Source organism: Sorex fumeus, unplaced genomic scaffold (assembly GCF_029834395.1).
Source record: "Sorex fumeus unplaced genomic scaffold, SorFum_2.1 ptg000008l, whole genome shotgun sequence".
Classification (NCBI taxonomy): Eukaryota; Metazoa; Chordata; class Mammalia; order Eulipotyphla; family Soricidae; genus Sorex; species Sorex fumeus.
In genome coordinates, this window is record NW_026606065.1 from 81,069,127 (window position 1) to 81,089,016 (window position 19,890).

Genomic DNA, 19,890 nt, shown 5'->3' on the forward strand with positions numbered 1-19,890 from the left:
AAAAATTATAGTTAAAAATTTATCCATCTTTGGTGGGAGCAGTTTAGAAAAAAAAGGAAATTGCTATATTGGGCACTGGAAGACTGACTCTATGTCTCATCACTTCCTCCTCATCCTTCATTTCTCTGTTAATGTTGTTGTGACGGTCAGGGTCATATACCCACTAGGTAAAGAGTGCTCGCCAGGAGTAATGAAGAAAGAGAAAAAGCAAGCAAGCAAGCAGCCATGGGCCTCCACTAGTGCCTTTCCCCTCCCAATTTTTGCGAGCAAAGCTTTGCAAGAGGCACAACTGCAGCCCCCTGAGTGCCTGCCCCACAGTCTTTCAACCCAACAGTCCAAACCAAAGACACAAGTAACAGAGATAGGGGAGAACTTTGGGGCTTTCCTCACAATCTGGGGTGTGAGGAGTTAAGGGCATGACATGCAGCCTAGCCTGGAGCCTAATCCCCAGCCCCACAAACAAACCAGTCCTATGCAAAAGCAAAATGCAAGGAGATGGACATAACATTTTGGGATTTTTCTAGCAAAATTTGGGGGGAGGCGATTGGTGTGGGCCCTGTTGTTTCAAGAAAGAAAGAAACATTATGATGATGATGATGATGATGATGATGAAGGCTGGGATGATGGTGATGCACTCTGCTCACAAAAGGCCTTTCCTCTATATACTAAGAAATAACCAATTTAGGTAAGAAAATATCATTATCTCCAATTCATAGGCTAGGAGTCAAGGCAAAAGGAAATTATATTCTTTATACAAGGCCATTTTGTGTGAATATGAGAAATGAAGAATTCTTGTTTTCCACTGGGAACACTAAAGGTAGTTACATAAGTGATTTCTTCTATTACATATACTGAGTTAGCTCTTGATGCATTTGATACATCCCTTTGCAGTGTTTGAGGGGGCAGGGAAAGAACCTGATAGATTGATATCTTTACCACATAGCAGTTCTGAAGGCTGCCACATTGCTACTGAACCATGAAATCAGAGTGTGGAAGATATATCCAGGACAAGGTCATCAACTTGAAGGTGAGAACTATGACTCACTTCTGCAATACATACAATACCCACCACAGAGTTCAGCCATGGAGCTTCAGAATTTGGGTATTTACAGTTTGATAAAGTTGTTCTTTGATAGAATAGCCGAAGAAGTCCTTTTTGTCCTTTTTGTTGGAAGTCTATTAAGTTAAATATTCATGTTCCAAGAAATGCCTTAGAGAGTGTGGCAGAGAAGAAGCTGACCACCAAGATTTCATGGTCTCCTCCCAGGTAGGGCTGCTTTGGGACAGTGGTTGCCCATTTGGGAACAATTTACCAGCAACTTTGTATGTAGGTTACTAATTCTAGGAATGTGAGAGAAAACAGTGGGGGTGGTTTCCAGATTGAAAAGGCTAAATATCTGAGGTGCTTACTACCTTTGTACCTCTCATAGTCACATGTTGAGGATGTCAGGTCTTAGAACTTAGGTTCATAGATTTCCCACTTGCAAGGCAATCATTAAGTAGCATTGAGTTCAGATAAGTGAGAGATCAATTTTATTCTATTGAGAGTTTTGGACTTATATTTAAGTTCAATTAGATGCTATAATAATACAGAGATACTTTAAAATATTATAGGGATCCTTTAGAATACATTCAATGTGATAAATAATTTATAATTAAAGCAACCAGGGCAAAAAGAAAAGCTTGGGTAGGAAAATAAAAGAATAATATGCAGGAAGTAGAGAAATTAAAGTTACAAATTGCAGAAGAAGTCGATGAAAGGGGGCAACAATTTTGGCTTTGAACATCTTAAATCTGAAGCCAAGAGGAATTCTGTATATTACAAGTGTCATAATAATACTCAGAAGAGAAAATACTCAGGAGAAATACACATGAAGGGGTCTGAGAAAAAATATCAGTAATTGCATCTGCTCTTGCCACATTCTCTGTTGCACCTATCGAAGTGTTTTTTGCTATCATACAAACACTTCTATAGGGGATATAATGCTCCTGTATGCAAAAAGCAGCAGCCTTGCGGCTGGAGCAATAGCACAGTGGGTAGGGCATTTGTCTTGCATGCGGCCGACCCAGGTTCGATTCCCAGCATCTCATATGGTCCCCTGAGCACTGCCAGGGGTAGTTCCTGAGTGCAGAACCAGAATAACCCTTGTACATGCCAGGTGTGACCCAAAAAGAAAAAAAAAGCAGCCTGTAAGAAAGTAATTTATAAACAGCACTTTTGTAGGGTACAAAGATAATGTAGCTTGCAAAGGCAGTTTTCTGATGGTCTGGGATAAACTAATTCCAAAATCTACAGAGTACAGGCTTCATTGCCACAGACTCTGGGATTTTCCCTAAAGGATGAAGACTGTCTACTTCTGGATAAGCCATTATGATAGAAACTCAAGCGCCCTGTACTGTAAGAAAGCACTTCCCTTGATGGGTGACCTTTCCTTTGAGCTGGCATGCCAGGAAGGGACTCATATGAATTGGTGATCAAAAAGTGAGGAAGGTCCCCTCCCTGACTTGCTTGTTTTGGTGGATGGTGCTGATATGGATAATCATTCAATTTTCACATCTCAAGGGCAATGATGGGAAGGAAGTGAAGTCCACGCCTGTTGAGATCATATTTGATTTCCTTAGGTCCACAGGTGTGGATGAGAAACATCTGGCCAGGAAGCCACTCTATCAGAATCCCCGGAGTGAGGGCACTTAGTTACCCTGCCGGAAAAGAGGAAAGCAACTCAGTGTGAGCTTGGCCAACATTCAAAATTCTCTACCTTTGCAGAACAGTGGATTATTTCACACAGCTGTCCTGCTAAGGGGTCTCCAGAATGAGGCAGACCACCTGAACTTGTAATTCTGAAGCCATGAGTAGGGAAATCATATGTCACTCTGAAGGAAGTAACCCCCCCAGGCTTGGGGCTGGCTTTTTCTCCCCAAAGCATGTTCTCTTTGAACATACTTTAAACAAGGGAGAGGTGGACACATGTCAAAGATTTCAAAGTCCTTTTAGCTACTGACCTCTTCTCTCCCTTTTTATCTTCCTTTTCCCCCAAAAGGAAACTCACAGATGGAAATACAGTATGTCTTCATCTATTGTCATCAACCGGTCCTTTGAAACTGGAACTTTAAGAGGAAACTATCTAATAAAAGCAAGTCTTCAAATTGTTGTCACGGTCATTTCTGTTCAACATCTACCAGAATTGTCCTTGTTCACTGCAGTATTGCAAAATAAAAGATTAAGTGAAAGATTGTTATTTAAGACCCTGCTGCAATAAATCACTTATAACCATGATGTATTGTATTTGCCAATGATATTTATTTGCAAGAGCTGATACCAACAGGATGCACGGTTCCAGGATATGATATACTTTATTCTTTCCTTTATGTGTGTGTGTGAGGGGAAGGTGAGGGTGTGGGGATGGTTGTGGATCTCATGGAAGTGAAAACAGCAACAATCATTTACTGAACCTATCCAGGGAAAAGTTGAGGTAGTAAGCAAAAGACACACGCTTCTGACTCAACAGATTCAAATTTATCCCGTCTAATCTTATTTGCATCCGGACATCAGCCAATCCTTGTCTCAGCCATGGTTTTCTCACATGACTGTTAAGAAAATGAATGATGTAACATACATATAGGAAACGCTTAGGAGTAACTGGAGGTCTTGTTCATAAGCATGTTTTCTCTCTCCAGATTTTATAGTTATTTATAGAATGTTTGTTTATATACCACAATTATAAATGTGTACCGTATCATATTATGTGATTACTGGACATTGGTGAATTAAATTACTTTGTTAACATTTGCTGAGAAAAATCCTCGCTGCCTTCTAAAATTATTGTTAGATCTGTATCACTTTTCTAAAGGATGTTACAATTAAATTGCTTTTATTTTAAGAATTTGGGTGATTTTCAGACTTCTTTGAGACTATAAGGAGACCAGGTAAGAAAGTAAGAGAGGGGAAAAAATGTAAGGAAAGAAAGAGAGGGGGCCAGGACCAAGTGCCCCTGTTGAGGGACATGCCTAACAAGTGCCCAGTCTGGGTTCTTTTTCCCAGAACCACATGACCACATGTTCCCCAGAGCATGACCTCAGCAGTGCTGGAGGCCCTCAGCCCACCGGGAGTGGTATGAGTACCCCTGGCATTGCAGGCATTGCATCATCCTCAGACCCTTGCATCGAACTGACAGCCTAATAGGCTGAAATTTGCTGGTGGGGCCTGGGACCTTCTGAACGCTGCTTGGGAAGCCCCTGACACTACAGGCCCCTCCAGCAACACACACACACACACACACACACACACACACACACACACACACACACACACAAGCTGTAAGGGAGGTCAGTAACAATCAGTAACAATATCACCAAACACGGATGCAAGCCGCTTCCCCTTGGGCCTTCCTTGCATCTGCCCTATTTACAAACCACCCACACAGCACCTCCTTTTGATGATATGTTTTCCAGTTAATAGTAAACTAACTTTCCGTTAAACCGCCAGTTTTCCCATTTCCTGGTAGCTGCCTTCAGTATCATATTCTTCAGTACTATGAACAAATACGACAGAATTAATTTCTGGAGCCCTGAAGCTTGTGCATAAATTAAACTCTGCCTTGTCCTCTGTCTTCTTCCATTTGGGTCGCTAAAACAAAAATACCCTAGGTGGTATGACTGAAACAAAAGAAATTTATTTTTCAGAGTTCTGGAAGCTAGAAAATTGAAGATTTTAAGGTGCTAGCAGATCTTGTTTCTGGAGAGAGTCTGCCTCTTTATTTCAGTATGATTTTGGTCATACCCAGTGGTGCTCAGGGCTTTCTGTTGGGCTCTGGTTCAGGGATTCCTCCTGGCAGTGCTCAGAGAACCATATGTGCTGCTGGGATGGAATTGAATTCAGCCACCGGCAAGACAAGTGCCTTATCCCATACTATCTCTCCGACCCTGCTTTCTACTTCTTCAAAGAAGAGCTTCTTACTTTGCCATCATGTGTGGAGGGATGAAGGAGTCTCTTTTTTAAAAAAGATAACATTTATGATGGTTCCATTTTTATGGCCATGCAGAAAAAAAATGCCTGCTCCCAAAGGCTCCATGTCCAAAAACCATCATGCCTAGGCTTATCATTTCAGCATATGATGTGGAGGGATGAGAGTGAAGGGTATAGAGTACATTGAGTGTTGGTATCAGGGTCTTGGTGTTAAATTCTGGAGGATCTGGGAAGCCAGTGGTTTCATCTGGAATATTCCAGGGACTGAATAATCAATTTAGATTCCAGTGGATCAGGAATATGATTAGTCCGTGTCCCTGAGAATAAGAAGTAATAGGGTTAAAGTCTTGATGTCATGTAGCATGGACACTTGTCTGCTGTAGATTCAACTGCAAAGTGACGTTATTGACTTTATCAATTTAGCCTACTTCCCAGCCTTCACTTCCCATGACTAGTCTGCCTGTGCCTCTGTAGGAGAGCCCACACCCTTGAGGTATTTGCTGCTCTAGAAAATGTTATGCGAATATGGGATTTTAGTCAATAACACTGTGCCTTTGTAATGATGAGGTTATTCTTTCCTAGCAGATGATATCTGATTCCTGATACAATAAGCCTTACATTAGTAGTTAATTATGTGATAGCTCATGTGTATAATTCATATACTGATAGTTTGTACATATCATGTATAGGAAGTTACATGTTGTTTATTACTTATTTTATTAGTATGTATGATATACTCACATGTACGTATATAAGTACTCTGATACACTTCCAATTCTAGAAGAAGCAAGAAGACTGGCGGTAAAAAATAACCTTCTGTTTTTTGTTGATGTATGTTGCAGCTCTAGCTTTCAGTCCTTTGAAAGCACCAACTTTGCTTGCAGGGCAAGTTGGGGGGAGGGTGGGCTGGAACTTTTGATGCTGTTTTCACACCAGCCTGACAGGCTCAGCAGCAGCTGCAAAGCACCCCCTTCTGAAAACTGTCTCCTTCCAAGACTTTGTAATGCCTTCTAGAACCTTATTTTTCCATTGCAAGGAAATCAATGTTCAAATTTCCAAGGACTCCCCCTCCCAAACTCTCTCTCTCTTACTCTGTCTTTCTCTGTCTCTCTATCTCTCTCTGTTGCTCTCTGTCTCTCTCTCCCTCTCTCTCTCCCTCTCTCTCTCTCACACACACACACTCACACACACAAACACACACACACACACACACACACACACACACACACACACACCCCAGATGTTAACATTTGCCTGACGGCGGTTTTCCATCCAGAAGGGGAAGCGTGAAGCCACTGACTGGCGCCTTGAGAGGGCATTCCACAGGGAGTTGATATACTGTTGGAAAAGGAGAATTGGTATACTGTTGGAAAAGGGGAATTGGTAGCCCGGCTCAAAACTCATGACTTCATGATTTTTCTTTCAACCTTGTCTCCCTTTTGTTGTGTCTGGTAGAGAAGTTCCCAGTTTCTGCCTCCACAGTGCTGTTTGTGAACCTTGGAGTGTGATGAACTTTAACCTGCGCTTTACATGTAAAACTGTGACCACTCATTCAAGGACTGTCAATGATTAATTCGCTAGGAGGAAATGCTACGATTTTTCTTCATGAAATGGCATCAGGACATGATTTCCTGGCCCCACTGCGAATGGTAAACAGCTGCAGTTATATTCAGATTGTTTCATGGCAGCCAATGCCAAAGTCCTTTTTAATTCTAGATGGTGCCTGCCCTTTCGGAGGACTGGCAGGCTCAGCAGTTTGATGGAGGCGGGTTTCAGGGACAATGTGTGCCCTGACACAGAGTCTTGCAGATCTGCAGTTGTCCTGTATATGTGCAAACGAAAGCTTCCCTGTGCTGTTGGAAATCACTGTGGCTGTTCATCCAACAAAGAATTTGGGGATACTCGCTTGGTGCTGGGATAAATAGACACTCGGAAATAATAAAATTGGTAAAACAAAGCAAAACCTAAAAGCAAACAAACTAAAAAGCAGAAAATTATACTCCTTGATCCTAAAACCTGGGTACCTGACAAATAGGTCCTTGTAGTGTTTTTGCTTTCGACAAGCAGCTACTCTCACTTCAAGACCCAAACTGCTGAAGCTCATTTTTGCTCTAACTAACGTTGCTTGCAGGCAGCAGAGGAAAGTTTAGAAAACAACTGGGTGAAAAAATTTTTTTACTGGCTTGTAACATTTTACCAATGCTGCCCCCTGCAGGGAAACTCTCAGCTCAGCAGTTGGTCACACACCATACTTGGTTACTTGGAAGAGATGGTGACAGCTCAAGGTCTTCAGAATTAGTCCCACATCTCCTAAGATACTTGAGAACAATGACCTGGCCACTTACACATTTTCAGGTTTACATATAACAAATTTGTTTTGTTTGCTTTTGAGCCACACTTGGCGGTGCTCAGGGCTCACTCCTGGCTGTGTACTCAGAGATCACTCCTGGTGGGCTCAGGGGACCCTATGGGGTGCAGAAGATGGAATCTAGTTCTGCTGCGTGCAAGGCAAGTGTTCTATGTGCTTGCTGTATTATCTTACTGGCCCTTACATTGAAATGACTTACAATTCATTCAATAAAAAGTTACCTTTACCATATTTTTACCTGTGCCTTTGTCACAGATTGAACTCATCTAATTTATGAAAGATGCCTTCTGTCAATTTGTGAGCAAACTAGTCTTGTCTAACCAATAAAAAACTAGATAGAAATGTAATAGAAAGAAATATGACTTGATTTCTTTCTATTAAATAAGACTTCTTCTTCTTCTTCTTCTTCTTCTTCTTCTTCTTCTTCTTCTTCTTCTTCTTCTTCTTCTTCTTCTTCTCCTCCTCCTCCTCCTCCTCCTCCTCCTCCTCCTCCTCCTCCTCCTCCTCCTCCTCCTCCTCCTCCTCCTCCTCCTCCTCCTCCTCCTCCTCCTCCTCCTCCTCCTCCTTCTTCTTCTTCTTCTTCTTCTTCTTCTTCTTCTTCTTCTTCTTCTTCTTCTTCTTGCAGCATTTGTGCCCTTTGCATCCTAGTTTGCAGCAGGTGTGTGCTAGCAGAGTTATAGGTAACCATGGGTGCCTGTGAGGGTTTCCTTAGAGAACGTTCCTTTTGCTTCACTGATATGAAATTTTTCTCTTAGATCTGAACTGTCCTCAGTATGCTGTTGCTGGGTGCACACCAACACACACAGGAGCTGCAAGGAGATGTGGGACGGTAAGAGATGTAGATCCTCCTTGTGCTAAGAAGGGTAGTTCTCATAGGGAAGTGTGAACAGGACATGAAGGCCACCTATGGAGTGAGTCCCACAGGTACATTCTCAGACCACCAATTTTAGGAAGCACACACGGAAATTGAAGATGTGGAATGAGATGAATATAAAACACCCAGGAGGCATAATAAAATTTTTTTTTGTGTGTGGGGGGGTATTCTGCACAGTGCTGAGGCATCCCTCCCAGCAATACTCTGGGGAAAGTGTGATGCCGGGAATCAAACCACGACCCTCACATATGCAAGGCAAGCTAGCCTGAGTTAGTTCTTGATTTGTTGTTGTTGATTTTTAACAATGCCCTTCGAGGATAGAGAAGTAAAGTCACCCCATCTTTACCAATTGTTTAGTTCAATATCTGGTATGGAGCGGGTAGAAATATTTGGAAAGCAGTTTAGACCCCAGGTCCACCCCATCCTATTGCTATGTGAATTTATAACTTACACTCTCCAAGTACACATACATTCAGTTTTCTCAGATCAGAGCATCTCTTCACACATCCAAAGGGAAAGAACGACTTCTGAAGCTTGGTAGCTTTTGTTGAAGTTACAGCAAAAGGTGTCAGTGAGGAAAAAGGAGTTAGGAGTGTGATCAGGGATTTTGACATGGATGAGGATACTTTGGTGGCCTTTTTAAAGGTCTGAGGCCTTCTAGTAAAGAGAGACTGAGTTCAGCAGTGGTGCACTGGGCATGAAAGAGAAAGCAGGAAACTTTGTCTGGGTTCATGCATTCCTTTCACTTCCTCTCCTGAGAAAATAATATGCTCAAGACCTTGAGTGTTTATTGATTTGGGTAGCTCTAAAATGTACCAGGTTACTTCCAAATTTTATCCAAGACACAAAGACAATAAAATAAGCAGAAAAACTTCCATAAGCATATTCTAATCTCTTCTAGATGTGTAGCTGAGATTTAAGTGGTGGCCATGTACCATCTAAATTATACCTCAACTGGCAAAAATCAAGCTCATTTATACATATAAATCTGAAAAATAAATAGGAAAAAAGTTGGATTGGGTCTGTAGCTTAGTGGTTTTCTAAAACAAGCCAACTTGGATGAAAGGGATTAAGAAATAAGGGCTAATATAAATGATACACAAAGCATGAAGAATTACATCTCTGGGCTGGAAAGACAGGTGAGGAGTGTCAGGTTCGATGTTCTGAGCACTGCCGGAGTAGTCCCTGAACCAGAACTAAATCCTGAGCACAGGCAGGTGTGGCCACACCTCACTTCCCCTTCTCCTCCCTCCAAATGAATGATGTTTCTCTAAAATGTGATTTTATGTTACCCTGTAAGAATGAAAGCCTTAGCTATTTAATGAGAAACAAATTCTTTTTTGTTGCTGTTGTTTTGTGATTTGTAAGACTTTTTTTTTTTAAATTGAATCACTGTGAGATATAGTTACAAAGCTTTCGTGATTGGGTTTCAGTCATACAATGTTCAAATATTCATCCCTCCACCAGTATACATTTCCCACCACCAATATCCGCCATATCCCTCCTGCCACTCCCCACTCCCATCAACCAGCTTGCCCCTATGGCAGGCACAGAAAAACAAATTCTTTAAAAACAATTCTTATTTCCTCCTTCTTGCCTTGTTGCAGTGACTGAGGGTGCACATACTTGCCTATGGTGCTTGAACCTTTAGTTGTGTTGCTCCCCAGGGGCTGCACTGGGTTGCAATGCTCACACCCACACTTGAGGTGGCAGGGAGTATTGTAAACATTAGTTGATATGTTCACAAAAATGAAGGATTGCATCTTCTGCTGTGGTTCTGGAAATGGCTGTGGGCAGTGATATCAGTGATCATATTCAGATAATGTTGGGTGGGGCCAGGTATTAAGCTGGCAGTCTCTCACTTGCAAGACAGGTGCTTTTCCATGAGCTAACCTCCCGCCACCAAAAAAAAAATACCGTATAGAAATGTTGCTGAGGCATAAAGCGAAACACAACTATTTCTTAGCAAGTCTCAGTTCTGCTGTGAACCGATTGAGTGACTTTTCCTGCAGATTTGCTCTTTTCTTGGCAGTGCAGGAGAGGAGGCTCCCAACCAGTATTCAAAATGCCTGAGCATCCAGTTCTCAGCCCACAGTCATCTATTCAATGAAAGACCTCAAAAAGCTGGTGTTGCTTAGACTCTGCTGAGCTGGAAATAAAAGGGCCACCCCAGCAGTGCTTAGGGATCTCCAAAGCGGCACCTGACAATGCTTGTTGGATCATATGGGACCAGGAATTGGACCAGGGTACCCTGTACTTTCTCCTGGGCTCAGAATTTTAAAATTTTAATTCTTCCCCCCCTTTTATATTTTTTTCTTTTTGACTCCCAGTTTTTATTTAGGCACTTGTTTGTAATATGGTTAATAATTGACTTTCAGGCATATGATATTTCAACTCGATACACATGAGCAGTGTCAGAGTGCCTTCACCAATCTGTCAAGGCCCCATATCCCTTGGCAAACTCATTAGAATGTTTAATTATTATAGTTTGGGTATTGTGTTTACAAAAGTGTTAACTAACACTTTTTGAGGTGCAAAATGACTTCACCTCACCACCACCAAAGTGCCCAAGACTCTCCATCAAAGTCCGTATGTTACTTCTATCCAAGTTTAGAGAATTCTTCTATCAAGCCTTTCTCCCAACCTGCCCTTCTTCACTGAGTACCTGTTCTGAGCTCAGGCACTTGAGTGTTTGGCAACCATAGTGTTCCCATGGAAACTAGTTCTATTCCAGGAGTTTTCCAATTTGACTATGAATTGAGGTTAGTGAGGGCAGCCTCTAGCCTGCTGAGAAACAAAGCCAGTCTTTCATAGGAGTGAGAAGTTAAAGCTTTACAGCATGTTTTTCCAACATCCTCTATAAAAACCCTTTGTGGTGTTTGTTGGATGACCTTTCATTGACCTTTCTCTTATGTTTCAAATGCCATTCCCATGCCAATTTTGATGAGAATCTTCATTATTCCTGTAATAGTAGGTTTGTCAGAGTTAGTAACTAAAAATGCAGGATGTCCGGTTGAACTTGAACCTCAGATAAACAATAAATACATCTTAAACATACAATATCTGGGGCATACACTTACACTAAAAAACTGTTTGCTATATCTCTAAAATAAAATATAACTAAGTATCTTGTATTTTATTTAGGGAATCCATAAGGGATTTTAAAATGTTCTCATGTTCTTAGCCATTAAAAAATTTGTTTCTTCCATTTATTTTAAGTAATTCATAATTTGGAACTACTTTACTCACCAAGATAAGCATGCGTTTTCCATCCCTCAGAATTTAAAAAATACATTATATCATAGGTATACTATTCACAGATAAATCATCTCTTCTCTTTTCTGATTTTGGTTGGTTTTGTTTTGGGATCACATCTTGCACTACTCAGGGATGGGCCATGTGTAAGGCAGGGATCTTAATCCCTTACTCTCTCTCCAGCCCTATGTTCTTCTCTGATACTTCTAACTAGTGTTCTTTAGCGTATATCTCTTTATGTCTTTGTTTCTACTGGCTACTTATTCCTGTTACTACTTATTCCACTTTCTCAAATGAAAAAGAAAACTCTTTATTTCAGGCATTTCAGATATAACGGACAACAGTTCTCAAATTCTTTACCCACGTTGGTTACAGAATTCCATGAGTTTTGAATTCAAAACTCTTAACAGTTGAGGGGCAGGCATTGGTGGAGAGAAGTGGATATAGGTGAAGAGATTGAAACATTGTACTTCTGAAACTCAGTCATGAATAACTTTGCAATTTCACAGTAACTGAATAAATTTTTTAAAAAGAATACAAAAAGAAATAAAAGATATTTTTTAAAAAAATGAATACCCACAGTAACCCTGTTTTGCCACTAAATAGCACTTAAATGAAGTAAAGATGAATTTAAAGTTTTAGGGTTAACATTTGGATACATAGTTTTCACTCTGGGAGTTAATACAGTAATCAGGGGTTTAGTTTGGAAATCAGCAATGGAGGCTTCACAACATTTTCCTCATAACTTTCTACCCACAGTGGACTTTCCTTAGAGTTTATTCAGTGTCCAGCCTTTGTCTTAAGTGGGGTCTGAGTTGGAACTCAACCATCTCTAGGGCTAATATGAGCTTGGGTCACATGTTGGGAGGCAACAGGAATCTCATTAACAGGAGTCACAGAGCCAACAAAGCAGATCATTATCAAGTGTAAATGTATTCCTGATTAATTTCATGGGAAGGAGCAGCAGGAAGGTGTAATCACAGAAGAGTATGTGAATAATCAGAGATAAGCACATTTGAAGCATGGTAAGGAAACATATTTTGACTTTAATGAAATAATATTCTATATCTTGACCACAAACAGAGATAAAAAAAATCATAAAAACCCAACTGGAAGATTGTAAGAACAACAACAACAACAACAACAACATTAACTGCTTTTTGATGTTACCCCAACACACTGAAGGATGGAGGAGGCAGAACTCCCTGGGAGGTCTTTGAAGCAGACTGGACAGAAGGAGCATTTCAGAAACACACAAGAAAAGGGAGTCGATCATACAAATTATACTGAATTGACTCACAGCTCAGACAGAAGAGCTATTTCTTGCATTTCTTGGAGTATCCCAACATTCCAAGTCTGGTGGCAGCTTCATGTCCTTAGCCAGTCCATCTCTTATTTGCTGAGGGGTGGGATCAACCAAGGGGTCACAGAAATACAGAATCTTACTTTTCGTTTGGGGACCACACCCAGTAGTGTTCAGGACTTACTCCTGGTTCTGTGCTTAGAGACTATTGTTGACGATCGTATTAGGAGACTACTTGTGGTGTCAAGAACTTGAAAGAAGTTTAATCACATGCAAGCAGGTGCCTTTTCTCTTGTAGTATCTTCTGGCTACCAGAATCTGATATTTTTGCTGATTTCCTTCTGTTATCCAGCCCATCTACTATATATGCTGCTGGGACCAGGCAACGTGGCCTCATCATGCTCCAGAGAACCATTGGTGCTTTACTCTCATGCCTCTGGTTGGATTGGCCTCTTCTCTCCACACCCCTTCCCATTCTGTCCCTATTATCTATTTTTCCCAAGCCCTTATTCTGGTTAGCTCAAATCTCAGTCTGGCAGACAGGTGATTGTGTATGGGCCTGATTTGTATACCACTGAGTTATGAACATCTAAGGGCAGCAGTTGCCTCTTATGTATTTTCCTAGCTCCAATGCTTTGATTCTTAGAACATTTGGAACAGAATGGGTCCTAGTAAATATTTGTTTTGTGGGGAGGTTCAGGTCACATCTGAATTTCCCCTGGTTTTGTGTTGAGAGGTCACTCCTAACACTTGTTGGGGGAATATAGGTGGTGCCAGGGATCAAGCAAGGGTCACCTTGATGCAAGGAAAATATCTTAACACCTGTTGTATTTCTCTATATTCAGTCTATATATGATTTTGGACTAGGTAAGTATATGGATATATGGATGGATGGTTGGATGGATGGATTTGTGTATAATGGCCAAGTGATAGAAACTGACATTGAGCAGGAAACTCCCCCTAAATTTTCTCTGGACTCAGAAACAACAGAACTGTGGAGAGAGCCTATACCAGAAGGCAGAAACATGAGTTTTCACCTTAGTTTCTTCTCTAACCTTATGATCTGTGGTCACAGAACCCCTCCAACCCCACTTATGATTTGCTTACAAGAACACACTTGTCTGTCTGAAGTTGAGTTTGACTGGCATGGTAAGGAAACATATTTTGACTTTAATGAAATAATATTCTATAGCTTGACCATATACAGAGATTTAAAAAAAAAAAACCATAAAAATCCAACTGGAAGATTGCAAGGAAAAAACAAACCAACTGGTTTCGATGTTGCTGCAATACATGGTCTCTTGATGTTTTTGTTGGCTGATTTTTTTGTTGATGGCTGAGTTTGCTTCTGTTTTTTCTCTGAGAAAAACCACAATGAGGAGGTTTCTAGGGTAATTATGATGCATGGAACTGGGAGAGCTGTTTCATGATATTTCAATGACAAGCTTCACAACCTGCATTTCTGATCCAGACTGTTACTGATACTTGTCAGACACTTCCACTGATAAATCAGTCTACCTCAAAACATGACCTGTGGACTTAAATCCTGTTCCTATTCTTATTCAAGGACAGAACACATTGACCACTCAGTTTTGTCTTCAGTTCCATCTGTCTCAGAAGGCAGAGCTCTCCTTTCAGGAACATACTTCCTGTACTGAGTAGAAGCATGTATTCCACTACAATCTGGACTGTCTGCTCAGCCATTTTTTCTTTCACATAGGGATGATTAAATGCCATACGTACAAGTTTTATCACAGAAGCTAATATATCAGGGCTTGACATTTGAAAATGGAACACATTTTCCCCAGAGCAGCAGAAAGTATAAATATCTGTGATTCTTGCAAAGTTGCTCATTGTTGTGACTAGGGACATCTTAAGTTGATTCCTCACAGTCAGTATCCATTTGTTGAACTGAGTTCTGGGTCTGGCTCAGGGAAGTGTCCCTACCCCACATCTCTATGACATTATCTAGAGGAGCTGCCACTGAGTGAATTGTGGCTGTCAGTGTTTTTTCCCCTGGGGGTGAGGGATGAGGAAAGTAGAAAGGATACTCTCAGGAGATGATTGACTTTGAAGATTTTAGAAGATCTCTGGAAGACAGAAGGTCATCCATAGACAGGTACTCCCATGGTTGAATTTTGATTTGTGCCAGCACAATTTCTCCATCCGGAGCAGCCTGATCCCTTCAGTGTACTGGCTTGTGACCCTCTTTTTGCCTTACTCTGAGTCTGAGTGGGGGTGTAGGGTAAGTGCTGTTCTTCCCACATTGACCATTATCTATAATGAGTGTGATCATACCTTTGTGAAACATCCAGGACTCTGTAAGCTTCACCAAAGCCAGCAGCTTCTCCTGTCTACTGGGATAGCTCTTCAGGATTGGTAGTTTTCACACTGCTTAAGAGAAAAGAAAAATGGAATAAAAATGGATCAATTCTGTTTTAAAGAATTGGTATAACATTAATCGGTCCATACTACATCAAGTTAAGATAAACTGAGAGATTTAAAGCAAACTGCAAGGAAAACAAAATGAAACCAAACAGCCTTGGTAAAACCAAAGTCAGACCCCAGGCAGATCCTGGATACAATTGGGTCGTGTTCATTTGGGCCTGCCCAGCCATGCCAGTTGGGTTCAAATCTGGGAAGAAACTGCCCAGGACTGAAACTGGGCAGTCATTCATGACTGCTTTGTTCTGAATGAGCACAACAGATCTGTGCCTTTTGTCAGTAGGTCCTTTTTGCCATCCTCCTTTCTCCCTTCTGGCTGTGTTTGTCTAGTTTGACCAGGCTTTAGCTTTTTTTTTTTTTTTTTGGCAAAGAATTAAATTGGTGAGGAAAAGGTTAAAAAAAAAAAGAAAATGTGCCACTTTCATCACTTATCCCCTTCTGCTGTGACTAGAAGCTTTTAAGTAGTAGTATTATTTCCTCCATTTCCCATTTGAGTCTGAGGTAAAAGCTGGGCTACAGTGCTTTGATTCGGGTCTCTCTCTCTCTCTTTCTTTCTCTCTCTTTCTCTCTCTTTCTCTCTCCCTCTCTCTATCCCTTTTTGAGGTTTCAAATGACTGTAGTTAATTTTTATGCAATCACTGAAACTAATCACTTAAGCTCTAGATAAATCTTTCTCTCAAGATGGGATTCTGGGCTGCCAAACCCATCTGAAGGTAAAAATGTAGGCTGGGAGTGGCAGCAGTGCCAGGGAGTATGTTCTGTGTGTGGTGCTCACACTTTCATAAAGTAGAACAATCCAGAATCTTTATCGGTTATTGATAATCCTTTTGGTGTGTACGGTAAAAGAAATATTTGGTCTTAATTTAACAAAGTGGAGATGCCTGCATTTGTGACACGCTCTGGCACCCTGCCTGCCTTGCAGTCCTTGTGGCTGTTCTCTTCTTGATGCTCTCTGTCTCATCGAGTTTCTGCTCTAGGCTCCCTTTCCTTACCGAGACACTTTCCTCCCTGCTTCCCACTTTGTGAGAAGCCCAAGGCCTGCGAGCTGGGGGTCCATTCATTATTGCTGGGTTGGCTCTGACCTGCAAGAAGTTTGGTATTCTGTCTCTCCTTTCGTGGTTTCTTGTTACATCTGGAACAACCCCTTTTTTAGTGGGAACTTTTTCTTTTTTTTTTTCTTAAATTTTTATTAGTGAAACACCATGATGCACAGTTGTAGACTTACAAATTTTTGTGCTTGGGTTTCAGTTATACAGTGATCGAATACCCATTCCTCCACCAGTGCCCATTCTCCACCATCAGCAGTCCCAGTATCCCTCCTATCCCCCATCCCTCTATCCCACCTTACCTCTGTGGAGGGCATTCCCTTTTGTTATCTCTCTCCTTTTGAGTGCTGTGGCTTGCAAAAGAGACATTGAGTGGCAATCATGGTCGGTCTATAGTCTACTCTTATCACGCATTTCCCATTCTAAGAGGAACCTTCCAACACCCTTTATTTGGTGCTCCCTTCTCTATCTGAGCTGCCTTTTCCCCTAGCGTGTGCAGCTGTCCTCAAAGCCATGGAGTAATCCTCCTGGTACTTATCTCGGCTACTCTTGGGTGTTAGTCTCCTATTTTGTTACTTTATGTACCCAGATGAATGCAATCTTTCTATGTCTGTCCTTTTCTTTCTGACTCATTTCGCTTAGCATGATACTTTCCATGTAGTACCACTTGTATGTAAATTTCATGACTTCATCTTTTCTAACAGCTGCATAGTACTCCATTATGTAGATGTACCAAAGTTTCTTTAATCAGTCATCTGTTCTTGGGCACTCAGGTTTTTTCCAGATTCTAGCTATTGTAAAGAGTGTTGCAATAAAAAAAACACGTGCAGATGTCACTTCGACTATACTTTTTTGCCTCTCTGGGATATATTCCCAGAAGTGGTATTGCTGGGTCAAATGGGAGCTCAATTTCTAATTCTTTTGAGGATTGTCCATACTGTTTTCCAAAAGGGCCGAACCAGTCGGCATTCCCACCAGCAGTGAAGGAGGGTCCCTTTCTCGCCATTTCCGTGCCAACAGTGGTTGCTTTTGTTCTTGTGGATGTGGGCCAGTCTCTGTGTTGTGAAATGATATCTCATTGTTGTTTTGATCTGCATCTCCCAGATGATTAATGATGTAGAGCATTTTCTCATGGGCCTTTTAGCCATTTGGATTTCTTCTTTGAGAAAGTTTCTGTTCATTTCGTCACCCCATTTTTTGATGGGGTTTGGTGTTTTGTTCTTGTGGAGTTCAACCAGTATTTTGTATATCCTTGATATCAACTCCTTTTTGGATGTGTATTCGGTGAATAACATTTCCCATTCTGTAGATTGTCTTTGTATTTTGGTCACTGTTTCTTTTGAGGTGCAGACGCTTCTTAGTTTAAGATAGTTCCATTTGTCTATCTCTGTTTTCACTTGCTTGGCCAGTGGCGTGACATCTTTGAAGATACCATTAGCTTCAATATCCTGGAGGGTTTTGCCAACTTTGTCTTCAATGTACCTTATGGATTCTGGTCTGATGTTGAGGTCTTTAATCCATTTTGATCTTACTTTTGTACTTGGTGTTAGGGACAGATCTGAGCCCACTTTTTTGCATGTAGCTGTCCAGTTTTGCCAGCACAATTTGTTAAAGAAGCTTTCCTTGCTCCACTTCACATTTCTTGCCTCCTTATTGAAGATTAGATGATCATATGCTTGGGGGGAGATGTCAGTATATTCGACCCTGTTCCATAGGTCTGCAGCTTTGCCTTTGGGAACTTTTTCTTTTTTAAATCATGTGGTGTTTTTCCTTTGGCATTGTGGTGGTTAGGAAAAGTGGAAAGAAAAAATCACCTTGTTGGAATAAAATGGAGTCTTCCTATAGAGAATCATTTCTACAGGTGATGGGTTGTGAAGTTAAAGAGATCCATTGCTGGAAGCTTGCTACAAGTGTGTGGGGGTGAAGGGCAGTTAGGATAGAGAAGGGACCAGTATGACAATAATGTTAATTATGATTACTTTGGACACGAGGAAATGAGCATAGAAAGTTGTAAAGGAATATTCCTGACAACCTTCCACTATTTGAATTGCAAACCTTAATGAGAGAGAAAGAGAGAGAGAGAGAGAGAGAGAGAGAGAGAGAAAGAGAGAGAGAAGGGAAGAGAGAGAGAGGGACGGAGAGACAGAAAGAGTGAGAGAGAGGGAGAGTGAGAGAAGAAAAGTGCCTGCCTTAGAGTATGCAGGGGCAGAAGGGAAATTGGGGACATTGTTGGTGGGAAATGTACACTGATAAAAGGAACATTATATGACTGAAATCCAATCGTGAACAAATTTGCAACTGTGTATCTCACTGTGGATTCAATTAAAAAATAAATACATTTGAATAATAAAAAAAGTGGCCCATTGCTGAGATTTGTTGGATCCTAAATCATTATTTCTAACCACAAGGCATGCCAAGGTTTAGCTTTCTTGCTTTCCCAAAAGGATTTGTTGAGGTAGCTTAGTGTTTTGACTAATTCATTTAAGTTAGGATTCCATATAGATGCAAATTACCACCTCCCCATACCATGCACTCCAGAATCCCTCTCTGGCACAGAAATATGTCAGTAATAGTTGTAGAAAAGGAGGTGGAATCCAAGTGACCTGCGAACTGTAACTTCACCTGAATGGCGGTGTAGGGACGGGAGATGTCATTGCTTGTGCAAATGCCACCAGCAAAGTCCAGCGCTTGCTAAATGGAACCATCCGGGAAAGACCCTGAGTCTGGGCCACCACCAACAAGGCAACCAAGAGTCAATGCCTGCAACAGAAGAGGGAAAGTCTCTCAGATGGAAGGAAATGATGTTCTGGTCTCTGTAAAGACGAAGGATAAACTTATCTGATTCGGACTTCACAGTCTCAAATCTGATGTTGATTTTCCTGTGAGACAGAGCATGGGTGGTGAGGGACGAGAGGGAGGAAACCCCTGTAGTCTCATGGCCCCCAGTATGATTGACAGGCCCTGGACACGAGGCACAAAGCTCACATGTGCCTGGACTCTGGTGATAAAGCGTGAAGGGGTGACAGACATACCTTTCTCAGCTCCAAATTTTGTGTATCCCAAGAATTATTTCACAGAGACCATAAAATACTAATTTACTTTTGGTTTGGGGTGTAATACCTCATGGTGTTCAGGGGTTATTCCTGCCTCTCTGCTCAGGGATTACCACTTGGTGTCAGGGAGGGAACTGGGATCAGCTGCATGCAGGGCAAGGGTCTTAATTATACCATCTCTTAAAGCAAGCATTAAATTAAAAGGAGAGAAGGCAGATGAAGCAGCTAACACTCAGCAGGAATAACGTGTTTAAGGAAGAGAAAGAAGCAAAGACAATTCCACAAATGCAAGGAGTGGGATCCCGGGGGCCCCCCACTCTGTGTTTGGCCTCTTTTTATTCTATTTTATTATTTTAAAATTTTATGGTTATTTGTTAAGATTTTATTTTTAAATTTTATTTATTTATTCATTTTTTAATCACTGTGAGATAGTTACAAACCTTTCATGTTTGAGTTTCGATCATATAATGACCAAACACTCATCCCTTCACCCATGCACATTTTCTGCCACCAGTATCCCCAGTATCCTACCCAGCCCCCATCCCAACCCTTCCCCTGCCTGTGTGGCAGACAATTTCCA

At 41.3% G+C, this 19,890-nt stretch overlaps 1 protein-coding gene across 1 annotated transcript in view; it reads left to right on the forward strand.

Moving 5' to 3' along the window:
- The first annotated feature begins 976 nt into the window (after window positions 1-976).
- CYSLTR2 (cysteinyl leukotriene receptor 2) overlaps window positions 977-19,890 on the forward strand; it is a 109,148-nt gene continuing 90,234 nt past the window's right edge. Inside the window, exons 1-2 of the mRNA XM_056109024.1 lie at window positions 977-1,027; window positions 1,176-1,267. Coding sequence (XP_055964999.1) covers window positions 977-1,027; window positions 1,176-1,267 — 143 coding nt within the window. The remainder of the gene's footprint in view (window positions 1,028-1,175; window positions 1,268-19,890) is intronic.